Source organism: Corythoichthys intestinalis, chromosome 1 (genome assembly GCF_030265065.1).
Source record: "Corythoichthys intestinalis isolate RoL2023-P3 chromosome 1, ASM3026506v1, whole genome shotgun sequence".
NCBI lineage: Eukaryota > Metazoa > Chordata > Actinopteri > Syngnathiformes > Syngnathidae > Corythoichthys > Corythoichthys intestinalis.
In genome coordinates, this window is record NC_080395.1 from 70711934 (window position 1) to 70730656 (window position 18723).

General features: G+C 38.2%; 1 protein-coding gene across 1 annotated transcript in view; it reads right to left on the reverse strand.

Moving 5' to 3' along the window:
• The window catches only part of LOC130912457 (phospholipid-transporting ATPase ABCA1-like), a 235362-nt gene that overhangs the window by 94969 nt on the left and 121670 nt on the right, over positions 1 to 18723 (reverse strand). The window contains exon 22 of the mRNA XM_057830569.1: positions 3168 to 3286. Within this exon, the coding sequence (XP_057686552.1) occupies positions 3168 to 3286 (119 nt within the window). The remainder of the gene's footprint in view (positions 1 to 3167; positions 3287 to 18723) is intronic.

The window sequence follows — 18723 nt, forward strand, 5'->3', positions numbered from 1 at the left end:
TAATAAAGAAACATCACGCATTGGATATAGGACTGGACACATGCATAAATTATCGCTCGTAAAATATATACAACAAATCCTTTAATCCCATTCATATTTGTGTCTGTTGGCAGAGCGAAAACCTATGATAGCACAATAAATGATAATTATTCTATACATTATTTTGCAGTCACGGTGTATCAGCTTCACAAAAAGAAATGCAAAACAAACCATTCGGTGTTTCCCACACGATCTGTTGTTGCCGGTGTTTCATCACTGTGATTGCTCACCTCAATGATCCTTTCATTAGCCTGCATTTGCTTTTGTTTGGGCTCAAATTGATAACCCAAAACACCAAAGAAAGGTTCATAACTCTCCTCGTCACCATTAGAAGAACGTTTGCGATGTGTGTAATTACACGAAGTGGCATGATATGAATCCAAAAGGCATGCGTTTATGGATAAATGATGGAATATTAGCATTTCCCCAGGTGTTTTAAATCTCTTTAAATGAGTGAATTTTTACTGCCACTGCTGTATTGTGCAATTGGATATCAACTACCGTAATTTCTGGACCATAAAGCGTACCTTATTATAAGCCTCACCCACCAAATTTCACAAAATTTTAGAAATAAATCCACTTACATGCTGTACTTGACTATAAGCCGCAGGTGTCGATATCTTAACATTGGATATTTACATAAATGTTACACAGAAATATTTGATTGATAAAAAATATATCAACCAGATAAACACACATCAACATCACTCTTCACTCGTGTTGTCTGAATGCTTAACAACAAACTTTAAAAAAAAAAAAAAAAAAAAAAAAAAAATCAGGTCATTACATTTGCGAAGATACAGTAAATAATCCAATTTAACTAGCCTTCTAGGTGAAATCCTCTTAAAAATGGTTAACATGTAGCGCCAGCTCTTATGTACAGTGGGGCAAATAAGTATTTAGTCAACCAGTAATTGTGCAAGTTCTCCCACTTGAAAATATTAGAGAGGCCTGTAATGGTCAACATGGGTAAACCTCAACCATGAGAGACAGAATGTGGAAAAAAAACTGAAAATGACATTGTTTGATTTTTAAAGAATTTATTTGCAAATCATGGTGGAAAATAAGTATTTGGTCAATACCAAAAGTTCATCTCAATACTTTGTTATGTACCCTTTGTTGGCAATAACAGAGGCCAAACGTTTTCTGTAACTCTTCACAAGCTTTTCACACACTGTTGCTGGTATTTTGGCCCATTCCTACCTGCAGATCTCCTCTAGAGCAGTGATGTTTTAGGACTGCCGTTGGGCAACACGGACTTTCAACTCCCTCCACAGATTTTCTATGGGGTTGAGATCTGGAGAAAGGCTAGGCCACTCTAGGACCTTGAAATGCTTCTTACGAAGCCACTCCGTTGTTGGCCTGACAGTGTGTTTGTTTGGGATCATTGTCATGCTGAAAGACCCAGCCACGTGTCATCTTCAGTGCCCTCCTGATGGAAGGAGATTTTTACTCAGAATCTCTCGATACATGGCCCCAGTCATTCTTTCCTTTACACAGATCAGTCGTCCTGGTCCCTTTGCAGAAAAACAGCCCAAAAGCATGATGTTTCCACCCCTATGCTTCACTTTGGGTATGGTGTTCTTCGGATGCAATTCAATATTTTTTCTCCTCCAAACTTTGGTTTCATTTGACCATAACACATTCTCCCAGTCCTCTTCTGGATCATCCAAACGCTCTCTAGCGAACCGCAGACGGGCCTGGACGTGTACTGGCTTCAGCAGGGGGACACGTCTGGCAGTGCAGGATTTGAGTCCCTGGCGGCGCATTGTGTTACTTATCGTAGCCTTTGTTCCTGTGGTCCCTGCTCTTTTTAGGTCATTAACTAGTTCCCCCCTGTCTGGTTCTGGGATTTTTGCTCACCGTTTTTGTTATCATTTTGACGCCACGGGGTGAGATCTTGCATGGAGCCCCAGATCGAGGGAGAGTATCAGTGGTCTTGTATGTCTTTTTTGTATGTCTATTTTCTAATAATTGCTCCCACAGTTGATTTTTTTACACCAAGCGTTTTGCCTATTGCAGATTCAGTCTTCCCAGCCTAGTGCAGGTCTACAATTTTGTCTCTGGTGTCTTTCGACAGCTCTTTGGTCTTGGCCAAAGTGGAGTTTGAGTGTGACTGACTAAGTTTGTGGACAGATGTCTTTTATACCAATAATGAGTTAAAAGAGGTGCCATTAATACAGGTAACGTGGAGCCTCGTTAGAAGAAGTGAGACCTCTTTGACAGCCAGAAATCTTGCTTGTTTGTAGGTGACCAAATACTTGGTCAAATGCTCTAAAATGGAAATAAAATCTTAAATTCAAACAATGTAATTTCTGGTTTTTTCATATCCTGTCTTTCATGGTTGAGGTTTACCCATGTTGACAATTACAGACCTCTCTATTCTTTTCAAGTAGGAGAACTTGCACAATTGTTGGTTGACTAAATACTTATTTGCCCCACTGTAGTAGCTTTGTTGTAGCATACTGTGGCAATAAAGTCCTCTGAATGCCAGTTGAAAACGGCTAATCAACGTTCGCATCGTGTTCTCTTGTCGTTTGTCGTAGCAAATAGTGGATACCCATCCATTTACAATTGTTCTTCTGTAGCAACATATAATATCATATGGAGCAATATTCGTCTATAAAATTCTGGGTTTTTGAGTAAGTCTGACGAGCTTCTGGCAAGCTTTATTGGTGCTAGTGTAGTGGAGAGAGCTAAGTCATGACAAAATTTGGAAAGCTATTCTTTTAAAATATGTTTAATTATCCAATATTTGTATATTTTAACAAGAAAACATGAAGGTTATTTGTCAAATAAAAAAGAAATCCACTAACAAGCCGCTTCCTTATGAAAGCCGCAGGGTAGAAACAGCGAGACAAAAAAGTAGTGGCTTTTCATCTGAAAAGGAATGTAGTCAGGCTGGATAGATTAAAGGCGGGGTCTTTTACTTTTCTAAAATGATTACGTTTGTAAATATTCCGTTTCCTATTAATTTTGGCACTCATGTCTCCATAATAAACGTCCAATCCATTTGCAATGATATCCAGCCAAGCCCTCCCAGTTCTAATGTTTTCCCATCACCCTCGATGGTAGCCAATGCACCCTTTCCACAAAGTACAGTAAGTGGAGTGAATCTTTAAATTTACCTGAAGAAAATGTACTGTTCTCCATACATGCATGGGTGGAGCTCCAGGTTCCCATCCTGTGGTGCATGATATGATGTGGCCAACAGACAGACAACCAGCACAAACAAAGGTAGCCCAATCTGAAGCAAACAAATAGAGTACAGTGAACTGTATTGACCACAGAAGATACAGTATGTTCCAAACACACCCAAAAAAGCTGAAAATCTGCAATACATAGGACTAAGGTAAATAATATAATTTCTGTTGTACTTCAAGAATGCAAACTGATGTGTTTAAAGAGGCCTTCAACTCATTTCCCAATATTTTAACTGTTTCATGCATAACATAAATGGGAGTGTGCCGTGTTTGAAGTGTTATATCCAAGGAGTATTTTATTTGAGTGCCGTTTCGTGCAAGTACTTGCCCTCTTTGTTCTCCCTTCACACCATAAGTGGACTGGCCATCGGGCGAAACGGGCACTTCCGAGTGAGCCGACACACATTTGTGGGCCGGTGATGGTGTCTAAAAGTTTCTCGGCCGTGGCAAGCGGCCCATTGATTGGTCCAATTTTTGGTAGTCCAATTAAAAATATTTCATTGTTCTGCTCATCCTGCCCCGAATGCTCAATAAAATATTATGGATGACAAACAATGCAAAAGAAAGGGAGGCGCGGAGACACGGCTGAAAAGCTTACAGGTTGATGCGGCGAAATTTGGAATAGGAACTGATATGTTAATTCACGGAAAACCCTGCACAGCGTCAACAAAAGCGAGTACATAGACCGGCGCTAACGTGGCGACCGCACCATGTTTCGTGTGCGTGTAAAAAGAAAATGATATACTTAAAGAGAGAAATTAATCAATGAGTAGACTAGATAAATTTACAGTATTTTGTTTTGTTTTTGCATATGCTACACTTACAGCTGTTGTTTGCATGTTTAACATTGAAAGCTATATACAGTATATTTGTTATGTGATACATGAGGCTACAGTTGCTTCAGTTACAAGGATTTTTTTCTTACAAAAGGTACATATCACCACGCTCCTATTTATTGTCCCATCAATAACACGCTAAACTGACAGCACAAATTACCAATCGCATATTTTCTCACCCAAGTCTCAACTGATTTTGAGAATTTGCCGAAACAGTCCCGATCCAATTTTGAAAATAAAAAATTTAAAAAATATATATCTTTTTAAATATAACAAATGTTACAAACATGTTACAGTACTGTTACAGTACTGTAACATGTTTGTCACATTTGTTTATAGTACTTCCTCTTCTGCTTTTTTCGGGAGTGCTGTTGAGTATAACATGTATTTATTTTTGTTTCTTTAGACAATGCCACTGTACTTCTGGATTGTTTTGTTACTTTTTAGCCCTAAAAAAACAAACAAACAAACTAACAAAAAATATATATATACATGGCGGAAAACACAGACAAGACTGAAAAAGCAGTTTCTGCTCTTGCAGTCCTCTTTAAAATAAACTGCTGTATTTTAAACCAAAAGAACTGTTGTGTTTGATAGAACAATATGTCTATATGCTGCCATAGCAGATTCATGGCGCATAAAGCCCCCGAACTATTTTTAATGTGTCCGTTTTACCCTGGAAATCCCCGTTTACAGACGTCGCACGACCATTTTGTTTCAACCCAGTCATAAAATGAATTAGCTATATTATTCAAAATGTCTGCCATTATTAGCTAAGAATCATTAATTGATGTCTAATGTTTTGTTAAAAAAAAAAAAAAAAAAAACGACTTTAAAAAAGTATTCACTCGCATATTTTAAACTTAAACAAATTACGTCACAATGAAAAAAATGGTGTCTGTAAAAAAGTCATGATTATCTACCTCTCAGCTATCGTTTAATTGTAATTTTTTTTGTTAGTCGCATTTTCTCCGATAAGTTAGATGATAATCGAGCTAAACAAAGAAAAAAAAGAAATAAACGTTTAAAAAGGGTAAATATATGAAAAGAAAATCTCGACCACTCCTTAATGTCTGTGATTTCTGCATCGCGACCCTTGTTATATGACCATGTTTCACCCATAAAATCCCCCCAAAATCCAGCTGTGGCTATTCACAGCTTTGTCTTGACACTCGGTGATACATGCTACATGGAGTTTTGGGATCTAAAAGAGGTAAGTACGCGATAATATCTCGTTAAAAGTCATGGCGTCTTTAATTCTGCTCTCGCATGCTCACCTCCAGATACTGTTTTGCTGTTTAAAAAAAAAAAAGGTTTTTTTCAGTGCCCTCCTGTTCAAAATTTTTCTTCCCCCAGAAAATTGAGATTTTAAGCTTTCAAATGGTGTATCACACATGCATATCGGACAATTTTAAAAGTTGGCCAAATTGGGAGTCTCAGAGCTGAACTTCAAGTCACCTGAGTGTTTTCTGCCATATACTGGTATTATTATTATTATTATTATTATAAATTATAAACCCGATCCTTTCCAGCCAATTCCAATCCTCTAAAAATATGGCACAATCGGGCCGATTTCCGAATACGTGATCAGATCGGGGTAACCCACACACTCATGGGGGGCTACCTCGGTTGCCACTTTTTGGTTCTAGTGTGTGCTGCATTAAGCATACAGTATCTCGACATTTTTTTCCCCTGCAGCCTCCACACTGCAACGTTTACACCGCGTAGAGGCACTTCTAGGCTGTAATGGGACCATGGGAAAAATGCTTAGAAAAAGGATTTCGTTCCACTCAAGTGCATCTACATAAACTCTGCTTTATAATATATATGGCGCAAAACACTCAGGTGTCTTGTAGTTCCGCTCTTAGACCCCAAATTTGGCCAAATTTCAAAATTGTCCGATATGCATGTGTGATACAACATTGGAAAGTTTAAAATCTCAATTTTCTGGGGGAATAAAAAATTTGAACAGGAGGGCATTAAAAAAATAAAACAATCAATTAAACAGCGAAACCCTATCTGGAGGTGAGAGCACGCAAGAACAGAATTAAAGACGCCAAGACTTGAATGAGATATTATCACGTACTTACCTTTTTTCGATCCAAAAACTCCATGTAGCATGTATCACAGAGTGTCAAGACACAGCTGTGAATGGCCACAGCTGGATTTTTGGGAGATTTTATGGCTGAAACATGGTCATATAAACAGGGGTGAAAGTGGTTAGAATTTCTTGCTGTTAGGTTTTGTGTTTGGTTTCTCCTTGTGTGACTTGTCCCTGTGATTACCCATTGCTCTCACCTGTGTGTGTTTTCCCGGTGTATCCTGCAATCTGCATCCACCTGTGTTACCCAGCTGTTCCTCGTCTCGTTACCCCTTGTCTGCGTATATAATGACCCAGTTTCTTGTCACTCCTTGTTGCGTCATTGTCTATGTCAGTGCCAGAGTCGATGTCTATCCTAGCCCTCGTGTTCCAAGTAAGTTTTTTGATACCCAGCCTTTTGTTAGTAACCTGAGTTTTCTTTGCTGCTGTGTTTTTGGGATCACCTCAGTTTTGGTTTGTACTTTGTTTTTTCTGTCGGCCTTAATCAAATCATTTTTTGCACCGCCCTTTTTGCCTCGCTTCACTTTTCCTGCGTTTGGGTCCTCACACACCTGCCCGCCCAGCAATCCCTGACACTTGCCAGGAACTCCCCAATGTGAAAGTCGCCACGGAGCAATAAATTTTATTATCAATTTTTTTTTTTTTTGGGGGGGGGGGGGGGGGGGGGTCAAACTACTGCAATGCAAAAAAAACTGTTTTGATCAGTTATTTGTATAACACATACAAAAACTGATTTTCATTCAGAATTTTATTTTTTCAATGATTTGCAAAATAAAAGTTAACAAAAACAGCTACAACCCCAACACCCATGTCTTAATTTTTATTTTCCCTCATTTCCTCACATACTAAATGCCAAATCTCAATTTTAACTACTTAAGAACATGGGATGTATATTAAAATTGAAGTTAATGTAAACATTTTGTTGTGTTTTTTTTAATACTAAAGATATATAAGTAACACATTAAGAAATGGAATACATTATGAAGATCACGTAAACATTGACTTTTTTAAATGAATAAGTAGCCCAACATAAATGAACAAATATAAGTCCAAAGTGCACATTAACAGCTAAGATGTTCTGAACCTCCCCATCAGAGAAAATAAAACTATGATAAATAAGCCTCCTTAACTCTTTGCTTACGCTTAAAGATTTGATCCATTTTCTCTTGCATTTGCCCTTTTATTTTTTTGCTGTTTCAGACAACATGCACATTTGAACAAATCAGAGCTAACTATCTCTGGTGATCACATGTCAGTATGTCAGCCAATTGAATGGATAAATGAGTCCAGGTGTTTTGCTTTGCTGCTTGCATTCGCACATTGACGTGACTCGTCATCGTAACTGAAGCAGCTTGGGAAACCTCCAGGCCGTCCGTGGAATAAAATAAATGATATAATTGGAAACGGATTACGCTACAAAAGCACTTCATTATGCGTGTTGTTAACACTTGTGTATGTAAAGCTGATGTTGGTAGATTGTTTTCTTCTTGGAGATGAAATGCATGTGTGGCAGCTTTGCATTTTTTTTTTTTTTACATAGAGTTTTGACAGTTGCCATCATATTTCGGAATCAAAGCACCGTATACAGGAATAGCGTTCCAGCCCTGAATCTTATACCGGAACTGCGTTCCTGACCGTTCTGGTCCACTTTCACCCCTGAATATAACAAGGGTCGCGATGCAGAAATTGCAGACATCAAGGAGTGGTCGAGATGTTCTTTTTCATATATTTACCATTTTAAACATTTTTGTTTTTTTGTTTTTTCTTTGTTTGGATCGATTATTTATCATCTAACATATAGAAGAAAATGCGACAGTAACAAAAAAATACAATTAAGCGATAGTTATGAGGTACGAATCCATGAATTTTTTTACAGACACAATTTTTCATTGTGACATAATTTGTTTAAAAGTTGTAATTATGCGAATGAATAATTTTATGAAGTTGTTTATTTTTTTTTATACAGGTATAACACCATTTTTATGACTGGGTTGAAACAAAATGGTCGTGCGACCTCTGTAAACGGGGATTTCTAGGGTAAAATGGACACATTAAAAATAGTTCGGGGGCTTAATGCGCGATGAATCTGCTATGGCAGCATATAGACATATTGTTCTATCAAACACAACAGTTGCTTTGGCTTAAAATACCACAGTTTCTTTTCAAGTGGAGTGCAAGAGCAGAAACTGCTTTTTCAGTCTTGTCTGTGTTTTCCGCCATGTGTATATATATATATATATATATATATATATATATATATATATATATATATAATACACACATATATACATATATATATTGTTTGTTTTATTGTTTGTTTTTTTAGGGCTAAAAAGTAACAAAATAATCCAGAAGTACCCCAAAAAAAAGTGACCAAAAAAAACAAAAAACAAGCTGCTCACGGTTTCCAGTCATTTTTTAATACTTAGTGTTTTTGTGTCGGTCTTCTTTTTTACTGTGGCACAGTGATATTGAGACGGCGGAGTAGGATTTACAGTGCGTGAAGCTGTTTTAGTTCACCAATAGGAGACGAGGAGTGTTGCCATGGTTTCAAATACACACAAAATCGCGTCGACCGCATCCATATCAACAAAAAATAAGGAAACCGCATTCCAAATTCAGTGAAGAGGCATCGAAACGATACTATATGCAACTCTCATCTGTACAAGAGCGAAAAAGTGCAGGAATTTAGACAAAAACGGCGGGAAACCTGGAGAGCCTGCGTGAGACAATGGCTTTCTCTCCAAGCTTCGTCGAAGGATCTTGCTGAAAATGATATTGCGTCAGCGTAGACTTTTAACGGCATTGACTACAGGTAAGCCCCACACACGCCTTTTGTTGTGAATAATAATGGGGGTTGAGGGGCTCCTGGTCAGATCACATATGAATTTAAGACCATACACTTCATCATATATTGATGGGACATGGAAATCGGGGCCGAAAACATGAGTCTCCATCAGCAGCGGTATCAAAAAATTCAAAGTTATTCCAGATGAATCCCGATTATAAATTTATTATATAAGTATAACAAAACTTAAAATGGCTGCAAATTTATCAGATTTTACACTAAATGCACATAAATCACCAAATGCAGATATAATCACTTATATTTTCAGGATCATTAGCAATATCTAACATCCAAGTTTTTGCTCGAAATAGCAACTTAATTTTTTTTTTTTAATAACTTTTAAAGGTTGACAGGGTATGACAACACCTGGGGAAATGCTAATATTCCATCGTTTATCCATAAACGCATGCCTTTTGGATTCATATTATGCCACTTCGTGTAATTACACACATCGCAACACCAAGAAAATGATAGAAATTTGGATCGACTGTCAAGCTAAACAACCCGCCCCCGAGGTCCCGGAAATCTAGCATATTGTGTGCGTGAGGTCCCTAAAAAGGAAACAACCGACTCAGTGCTTAGTACTGAATGGCGGTGATGGTGGCGGACAATTTTGTTTCTAGTTGCAGCGACGAATCCGACGTAACGAACATTCTTCTAATGGTGACGAGGAGAGTTATGAACCTTTCTTTGGTGTTTTGGGTTATCAATTTGAGCCCAAACGAAAGCCGATGCAGCCTAATGAAAGGATCATTGAGGGGAGCAATCACACTGATGAAACACTGGCGGCAACAGAAACACCGAATGGTTTGTTTTGCATTTCTTTTTGTGAAGCTGATACACCGTGACCGCAAAATAATGTATAGAACAATTATCATTTATTGTACTATCATCGGTTTTCGCTCTGCCAACCGACACAAATATGGGATTAGAGGATTTGTTCTATATATTTTACAAGCGATAATTTATACTTGTGTCCAGTCCTATATCCAATGCATGATGTTTTTTTTTTATTACAAAAGAGTACTCACTCTGGCCATTTCCCTCCTTTGCTTTGCCTGGGGTGGTGGGGTGGTCTCATCAGAGCCAGTCATCACATAGCATGACAGGTTTGAACCATTTTAGCGATTTTTTTGATAAAACACGATCGCAACTCTCTCGTCGATAAACAACGATGGCACTCGCCTCGACCTTTTGTTTCCTTGTTATGACTTCTCCCCCCCATTCGGCTGTGTCCGGAATACTTTTAAAAAATGTTCGTAATTTTCGATCTATTTTCGATAATTGCTCATGAATGTGATTTATTTTTTTGTTAACTTTATTAATATTTGTTATCTTGCCACATAACGGTTCTATTGATATCTCACAGCCCCTTAGTGTTTTAATACCCTTTAATAACTCCAAGTTTTCAACAGCTAAGAAATCACTCAATTTTCTCATCAGAAACTTAATACTTTAGGAAGACAGGCAAAATAAATTATAAAAAATAAATATAGAAGGAAGGAGGAGGAGCATGCTGTGACGTCGTTACTCTCGCGAGACTCCGTAGACGCATGACGCAATCAACTGGCTAGGCTAGCAAGTAACTTTGCTCAAGAAGACTTCAACTAATTTTTCCCTAAAGATTTTCACGATCGTGATTTACCTTTTTTCTCCGACTCCGCCACACATCAAGGAAACGCCATGGCAACATCCAGTCAACGCAGTGATCTCCCGGCGAAGCGTAAAAAGGCAGATTCTATTGATTCGGCTACATCGACCGACGATCTGTTGTTAGCAAGCCCACCCGAATACATAAAGTCACTTAGCGAGGGAATTGGATCAATCGATAAGAAAATATCGATAGCATTAGAAATCCTTCAAACCGAGATTAAAGAGTTAAAAGAAAGCCTCGTGTTTACTCAGCAGGAGGTAGTATATCTCAAATCGCAAAACGATATCCTTAAAGGCGCCTTCGAGTCGACGACAGGTCTATTAGAATCCCTGAAAAAAGAGAACAAGATAATGAAAGAATCTATTTTGGACCTTCAATCAAGCAGCATGAGGGACAATTTAATTTTCTCTGGCATCGAAGAAAACACAGTAGACAAACCAGAAGCCCTCGTTAAGTCATTTATGGCAACATCTCTCAAGCTGCCCAAGGAAATGGTGGATTCGATCAAGTTTGCGAGGGTACACCGTCTTGGGAAGCCAAGAGGAAGCGGTCCGCGTCCAATAATCGCCAAGTTCGAGCTCTACCAGCAGAAAGTACTGGTGAAATCCAAAGGAAGAGAATTACAAGGAACAAGATTCGGTATGAATGATCATTTCCCGCGCGAGATCAACGAAAGACGGAAAATCCTCTATCCAATTCTGAAGCGGTCCAGAGCAGAGGGCAAACGTGCAATTATCACGCTCGACAAACTTTTCATTGATGGTCAACAATACCGAGACCAAGTGCTCACCCCATGGCTATTCTGACCGATAAGTAATGCCTAAATATTTCTATTATGCATACAATGCTGAATGTAGCTGTCTTGATTTAAGCAAGACATATGTATAGATTAGGGATGCTTAACCCCTTAACGCCGAATGTCGCGATTCGGCATCATACCGTTCCCGCTTTGAAAGCGGCCAAAATATCGTCTGCCTTTGTTCACTGCCGGTACATTAATGTCAAACACATGCCTAGGAACCTTTTTCAAGCATTAGTTTCAGTCGTGTTCGACCAGAGACAACACCGCTTCCTTTTCCGGACCGTGATATTCAAGATGAAAGCCATGTCGAAGTCCTGCGCACCAACTTGACTAATTCATTCAATTCAAGGTAAGTCAGCTAAAATAAAAAAATATGTACCGTCTTATTGTGTACTTGTGTTGCTAACACGATGAGATAGAGTTTCTATGATGAGTATTTTTGAAGCTCTATGACGATTTTGGTTTGTAGCGCTATCGCTACAGCCGGCATCATCGGAAAAGCACCTCCCCCCTCCCCCGCCACCCCGCAAACGTAAATGCGTTGTTTGTCGAAGGTTTGCAACACTCGCACGCGTTTTACCTATAAACTATCACTCTCGTTATCATCTGTAAACATTACAAAAGTAATGTGTTGCATAAAAAAGGGCATTTGTGGTTACTATTTTTCTGTAGAACAAATAAATGAACGCATCCTTTATATGCAACGGTGCACACGGGTGCCTCCATGTCGTTCCACTTTTAGACACGTTTTATTCAGACATTGCCACACTTGTTGTCATCTGTAGACATAATAAACATAACGTGTTGCATAAACAATGTCATTGCTATTGATTTTTTTTTCTTATTTCTATATAATGAAAAATGAACACAGCATGAGCTGATAACTATCAAACAGAAGCAAATGTACAGTGCCTTGCAAAAGTATTCGGCCCCCTTGAACCTTGCAACCTTTCGCCACATTTCAGACTTCAAACATAAAGATATGAAATTTAATTTTTTTGTCAAGAATCAACAACAAGTGGGACACAATCGTGAAGTGGAACAACATTTATTGGATAATTTAAACTTTTTTTTACAAATAAAAAACTGAAAAGTGGGGCGTGCAATATTATTCGGCCCCCTTGCGTTAATACTTTGTAGCGCCACCTTTTGCTCCAATTACAGCTGCAAGTCGCTTGGGTTATGTTTCTATCAGTTTTGCACATCGAGAGACTGACATTCTTGCCCATTCTTCCTTGCAAAACAGTTTGAGCTCAGTGAGGTTGGATGGAGAGTGTTTGTGAACAGCAGTCTTCAGCTCTTTCCACAGATTCTCGATTGGATTCAGGTCTGGACTTTGACTTGGCCATTCTAACACCTGGATACGTTTATTTTTTAACCATTCCATTGTAGATTTGGCTTTATGTTTTGGATCATTGTCCTGTTGGAAGATAAATCTCCGTCCCAGTCTCAGGTCTTGTGCAGATACCAACAGGTTTTCTTCCAGAATTTTCCTGTATTTGGCTGCATCCATCTTCCCGTCAATTTTAGCCATCTTCCCTGTCCCTGCTGAAGAAAAGTAGGCCCAAACTATGATGCTGCCACCACCATGTTTGACAGTGGGGATGGTGTGTTCAGGGTGATAAGCTGTGTTGCTTTTACGCCAAACATATCGTTTTGCATTGTGGCCAAAAAGTTCAATTTTGGTTTCATCTGACCAGAGCACCTTCTTCCACATGTTTGGTGTGTCTCCCAGGTGGCTTGTGGCAAACTTTAAACGAGACTTTTTATGGCTATCTTTGAGAAATGGTGCTCTTCTTCCCACTCTTCCATAAAGGCCAGATTTGTGCAGTGTACGACTGATTGTTGTCCTATGGACAGACTCTCCCACCTCAGCTGTAGATCTCTGCAGTTCATCCAGAGTGATCATGGGCCTCTTGGCTGCATCTCTGATCAGTTTTCTCCTTGTTTGAGAAGAAAGTTTGGAAGGACGGCCGGGTCTTGGTAGATTTGCAGTGGTCTGATGCTCCTTCCATTTCAATATGATGGCTTGCACAGTGCTCCTTGAGATGTTTAAAGCTTGGGAAATCTTTTTGTATCCAAATCCGGCTTTAAACTTCTCCACAACAGTATCTCGGACCTGCCTGGTGTGTTCCTTGGTTTTCATAATGCTCTCTGCACTTTAAACAGAACCCTGAGACTATCACAGAGCAGGTGCATTCATACGGAGACTTGATTACACAACGGTGGATTCTATTTATCATCATCGGTCATTTAGGACAACATTGGATCATTCAGAGATCCTCACTGAACTTCTGGAGTGAGTTTGCTGCACTGAAAGTGAAGGGGCCGAATAATATTGCACGCCCCACTTTTCAGTTTTTTATTTGTTAAAAAAGTTTAAATTATCCAATAAATGTTGTTCCACTTCACGATTGTGTCCCACTTGTTGTTGATTCTTGACAAAAAAATTAAATTTCATATCTTTGTTTGAAACCTGAAATGTTGCGAAAGGTTGCAAGATTCAAGGGGGCCGAATACTTTTGCACGGCACTGTATGTATGTTGATTTTCAACACATTTTGTTTTGAAATTATAACAGTAATTTCTTTACCTCATTTTTCTGCAGAAATACAAATGAATGCAGCAGCTTTTTACGCAAAGCTAGCACACCGGGCCAAACCACCTCCTGTTGAGAGTGCTCTCAGTGAGAGTGAGGGCAGCGATGAGGAGTACAATCCTAATAAAGCTAGTGAAGGTGAGTTTGTGTCAAGTTTGAGCTTGTTTGACATCTATGGATGTAACTAAGTGAACACACTGAAAAGATAAAAATGTTTGGTGTTTCCTAAAGTGATTTATTATTTTCTGCACCAGGTGATGAAAGCAGCAGCAATGACTCTACAGTGGACATTAGCAGCAGTGAGGAAGATGATGATGATCCGCCTCATCCACCTCCAACCACCAGTGCTGCACCTGCAAGACCTGCAAGAGCTACATCAAGGGCAGATCGAGCCTAAAGCAATATATCAAAAAAAAAAGCCATACAAATTGGGATACAAGATTTTTGTACTGTGCGACACAAGAGGTCTGGTGCACTCATTTGACATATTCACAGGGAATATAGATCCGGTACCAGGCCAACCAGACATAGGAGCCAGTGGTAATATTGTGCTCAAGCTTGCACAAGTCATTCATCCTGCTGTTCTTTGATAACTGGTTCTCATCTGTAGATCTGTTGCTCTTGCAAAAAAGGGCATACCTGCACTTGGGACCGTGCAGCACAATCGCCTGCGTGGTGCTGTTTCAGTGCAGACTCATAGATGAAGAAGAAGCGAAGAGGGACATTTGAAGAGCAAGAGGCTCTTGTGGACAATGTCTGCATAAGAGCAGTCAAATGGTTTGACAATAGAGGGGTGATCGTTGCCAGCACATTTGCCATTGCCCTGCCTGTTATGATAAAAATCATCTTTTATTTATTTATTTACATCATATGTCTTCTAGTCTGATTAAAAATGTGATGTACATCTGTGTTTAAACAAAAACAATAATTGTTTTTCAGAATTTCACAAGCAGTGAAAAAAGATGTTGTGATAAAAGTGTGTTCAGACCTGAGATGGGAATGTGCCTTTTTTGGCATTTGTTTTCCTTAATTGCCTGTTGTCGCTAATCAGCATCATACCTAAATGTATGACTATTTTATGGGCTATATTCAAATTAACACTTTCAATTTAATTTAGCATCTATTTGAAAGTAAAAACACCCCCCAATTATTTTTTTTATTATTGGGAAAAAATTTAGGCATTAAGGGGTTAATACTTAGTTTGCTATTCCTAAACACTTCCAGTATGCATATAATGCTGAATTAAATTGTTTTGGGTTGATTAAGGCACATATGTAGATTAGGGCTGCATGATAACTATTTTGTCTGTACCTTCGAAACACTTCCAGTTCGTATATAATGCTGAATTAAGTGTTTTTTTGTTTGAGCAAGGCACATGTGTAGATTAGGATTGCATGATAATCACTTTGTCTGTACTTCCTAAACACTTCCAATATGTACACAATGCCGTATTAAGTCGATTTTATTTCAACAATGCACACGTACAGATCAGGGTTGCATGATAATCACTTAGTCTTTAAGAGTCACGCATGTCTCACACTACACATTTCTGTACTGGCGCTCATATCTTTTCTTTTTCTGGGTTATTTGTCTCACCTTTTCCACACCGCTGTTTTCAAACACACACTAAGTACACGCTTTAAAATTGTAATGTTTAGTGATGATGCTACCCATGTATCTAATCCTTCTAACAACGTCTTAATGTCGTGTGAATTATGCCAAGCGGTTTACAAAAAATTGCATTCATTTCTATTAGAATTTGATTTATTACATACTCGTATGGCTTCTAATGAATGTGAATGGTTGATGACACTCAGGACCAAATATTATAACACACATCCTGAGATCATTACTTTCCTTAAGATACTTAGAAATATCTGCATATGACATATATAAATTTTGTTTCATTTATTGTGAATGGCTTCCGATCGCAGGCAAAGAGAACTAAAATTATGGAATACATCACCAAATTAAAGGCAGACCTCTTCTTCATGCAAGAATCACATCTAGCCAAATCCGAAGAGAAATATCTTAAACACTCAAATTTTAACTTGATGTATTCAGCCAGCTATAACAGCAGACAAAGAGGAGTATCAATATTAATAAATAAAAGAATCTCATACACATTAAATAGTGCAATTGCAGACCCGGAAGGTAGATTCATAATAGTACAAGCTACCATAAGTAATAAACTGTTCACATTAGTGAACATATATGCCCCAAACAATGAGGATACACAGTTCTTCCACAATATCTTTGGTAAACTGAGTGACATGTCAGTGAACTCAACAATTATTATAGGAGGGGACTTTAACACTACACACGATCCAAGTATAGATAGCTCCAATTATAAACTCACTAAACAGTCACAAACTGCAAGAACTATTCGGAAATATATGGACGATTTTGGCTTAAGTGACGTCTGGAGAGCAAAACATTTAACAAAAAGGGAATATACCTTTCAATCCCTAGCCCATGGTTCGTGCTCAAGAATCGATTTTTTTCTAGCGAATAATTCCGCTATTAATAATATTTCGCCAAGAATACATCCAATAATCATCAGTGATCATGCACCAATTTCTTTAGCCCTTAAAACTGACTCCCGCACGATACCCCACGCAACCTGGCGCTGTAATGATTCCTTATTAGATGACCCAGCATTTGATACATTCGTTAAGAAAGAATGGAAAGACTTTATGAAACTTAACGATTCCCCAAACATCTCACCGTCATTGCTTTGGGAAACAGGAAAATGCGTAATTCGAGGCAAGATTATCTCATATTCATCATATAAAAAAAACAAGAACAGAAGTTGGAAAACGAATTAGAAATGAAAATCAAACAACTGACGGAGGAATTCGCCAATAATCCCACAGACAATACCACAAAAGAACTTTTCAGCGCCAAAGAACGGCTCAATAGTATTCTGTCTAAAAAAACTCAGTTTCTGTTACAACAACTACAATATACCAATTTTGAGCATAATAACAAATCCGGGAAATATTTAGCAAACCAACTCGAACGTAACAAAGAAAAAACATTAATTACAACAATACAAGATTCAGCCGGATTAATAACACAATCACCAGAAAAAATTAACGAAACTTTCTATAGCTACTACAAAAACTTATACTCGGGGACAAATGATCATAATGAAGACATTGACCTATTCGTTAATAATCTTGACATCCCCCAAATAACTTTAGAAAGCCAACAATTGCTAGATACCCCACTTACCCTCACTGAATTATGGAATGCCGTAAAGGACATGCCAATAGGTCGCGCACCGGGGCCCGACGGGTTCTCGACATCATATTTTAAACACTTTTGGAATATGCTGGCACCACTTTTCTATAGAATGGTTCAAGAAATCAGTGCCAAGGGTCAAATTAGAGACAATATGAACACTGCAGTAATCAAACTACTGCCAAAAGAAGGGAAAGACCTAACCCAACCAGCAAACTATAGACCAATATCCTTAATGAATACAGATATTAAAATTATTGCAAAGGCTTTAGCTACTAGATTAGAACAAACTCTTCCCACTATAATTCATAAAGACCAGACCGGCTTTATTAAAGGACGTAACTCTACAAACAATATATATATATATATATATATATATATATATATATATATATATATATATATATATATATATACACAATATATAAACAATATAAGACGCTTGTTAAATCTTATTAATATTGCACAGAATTATAAACAGAAAGCAATTATCCTCTCTTTGGACGCAGAAAAAGCATTTGACAAAGTCAACTGGTTTTTTCTCTTCAAAGTTTTGGAAAAATTTGGCTTCGGTGAGCCATTTATCCGCTGGATAAAAATATTCTACAACGCCCCAAAAGCCACTGTAAACACAAACGGGGTCATTTCACAAAGTTTCTGTCTTCAAAGGGGAACTCGACAAGGCTGTCCACTCTCACCCCTATTATTCGCTCTATTTATTGAACCATTAGCAATTGCAATAAGACAAAACGCTAATATCAAAGGGATCTGCTCGCACACATCGGAACACAAAATTAACTTATACACAGACGATATACTTTTATATCTAGAAACACCAGAATCCTCCCTACATGAGACTTTTGAACTAATAAAGACATTTTCACAAATATCAGATTATGCTATAAATTGGTCAAAATCAATTATAATGCCCTTATCAACAAACTCATGGAATCCTGCAAATCAAAATCACAATATTCCAATAGGGAATATAAAGTATCTTGGAATCAACATTTCACCAAAACTTACAGAATTAACTAAACTAAACCATACACCCCTCCTAGCAAAAATATGTGAAGATTTGACACACTGGAATAATCTACCCATCTCACTTTTGGGCCGGATAGCAACAGTCAAAATGAAAGTATTACCACAAATAAACTATTTGTTCTCAATGATCCCCTTTAAACCCACTCAAAAATGGTTTCAAGACCTAGACTCAGCCGTCACAAAATTCTACTTTAAAACAAGAAAAACAGAATTAGCCTTGCCAAATTGCAAAGAAATAAACCAGAGGGGGGTCTAGAGGCCCCTAATTTCCAACACTATTATCAGAGGTTGCGCTAGACACTTTCGTTGTCTGTCATTTTGACTGACAGGGTCATAAAAATCCGGTCAT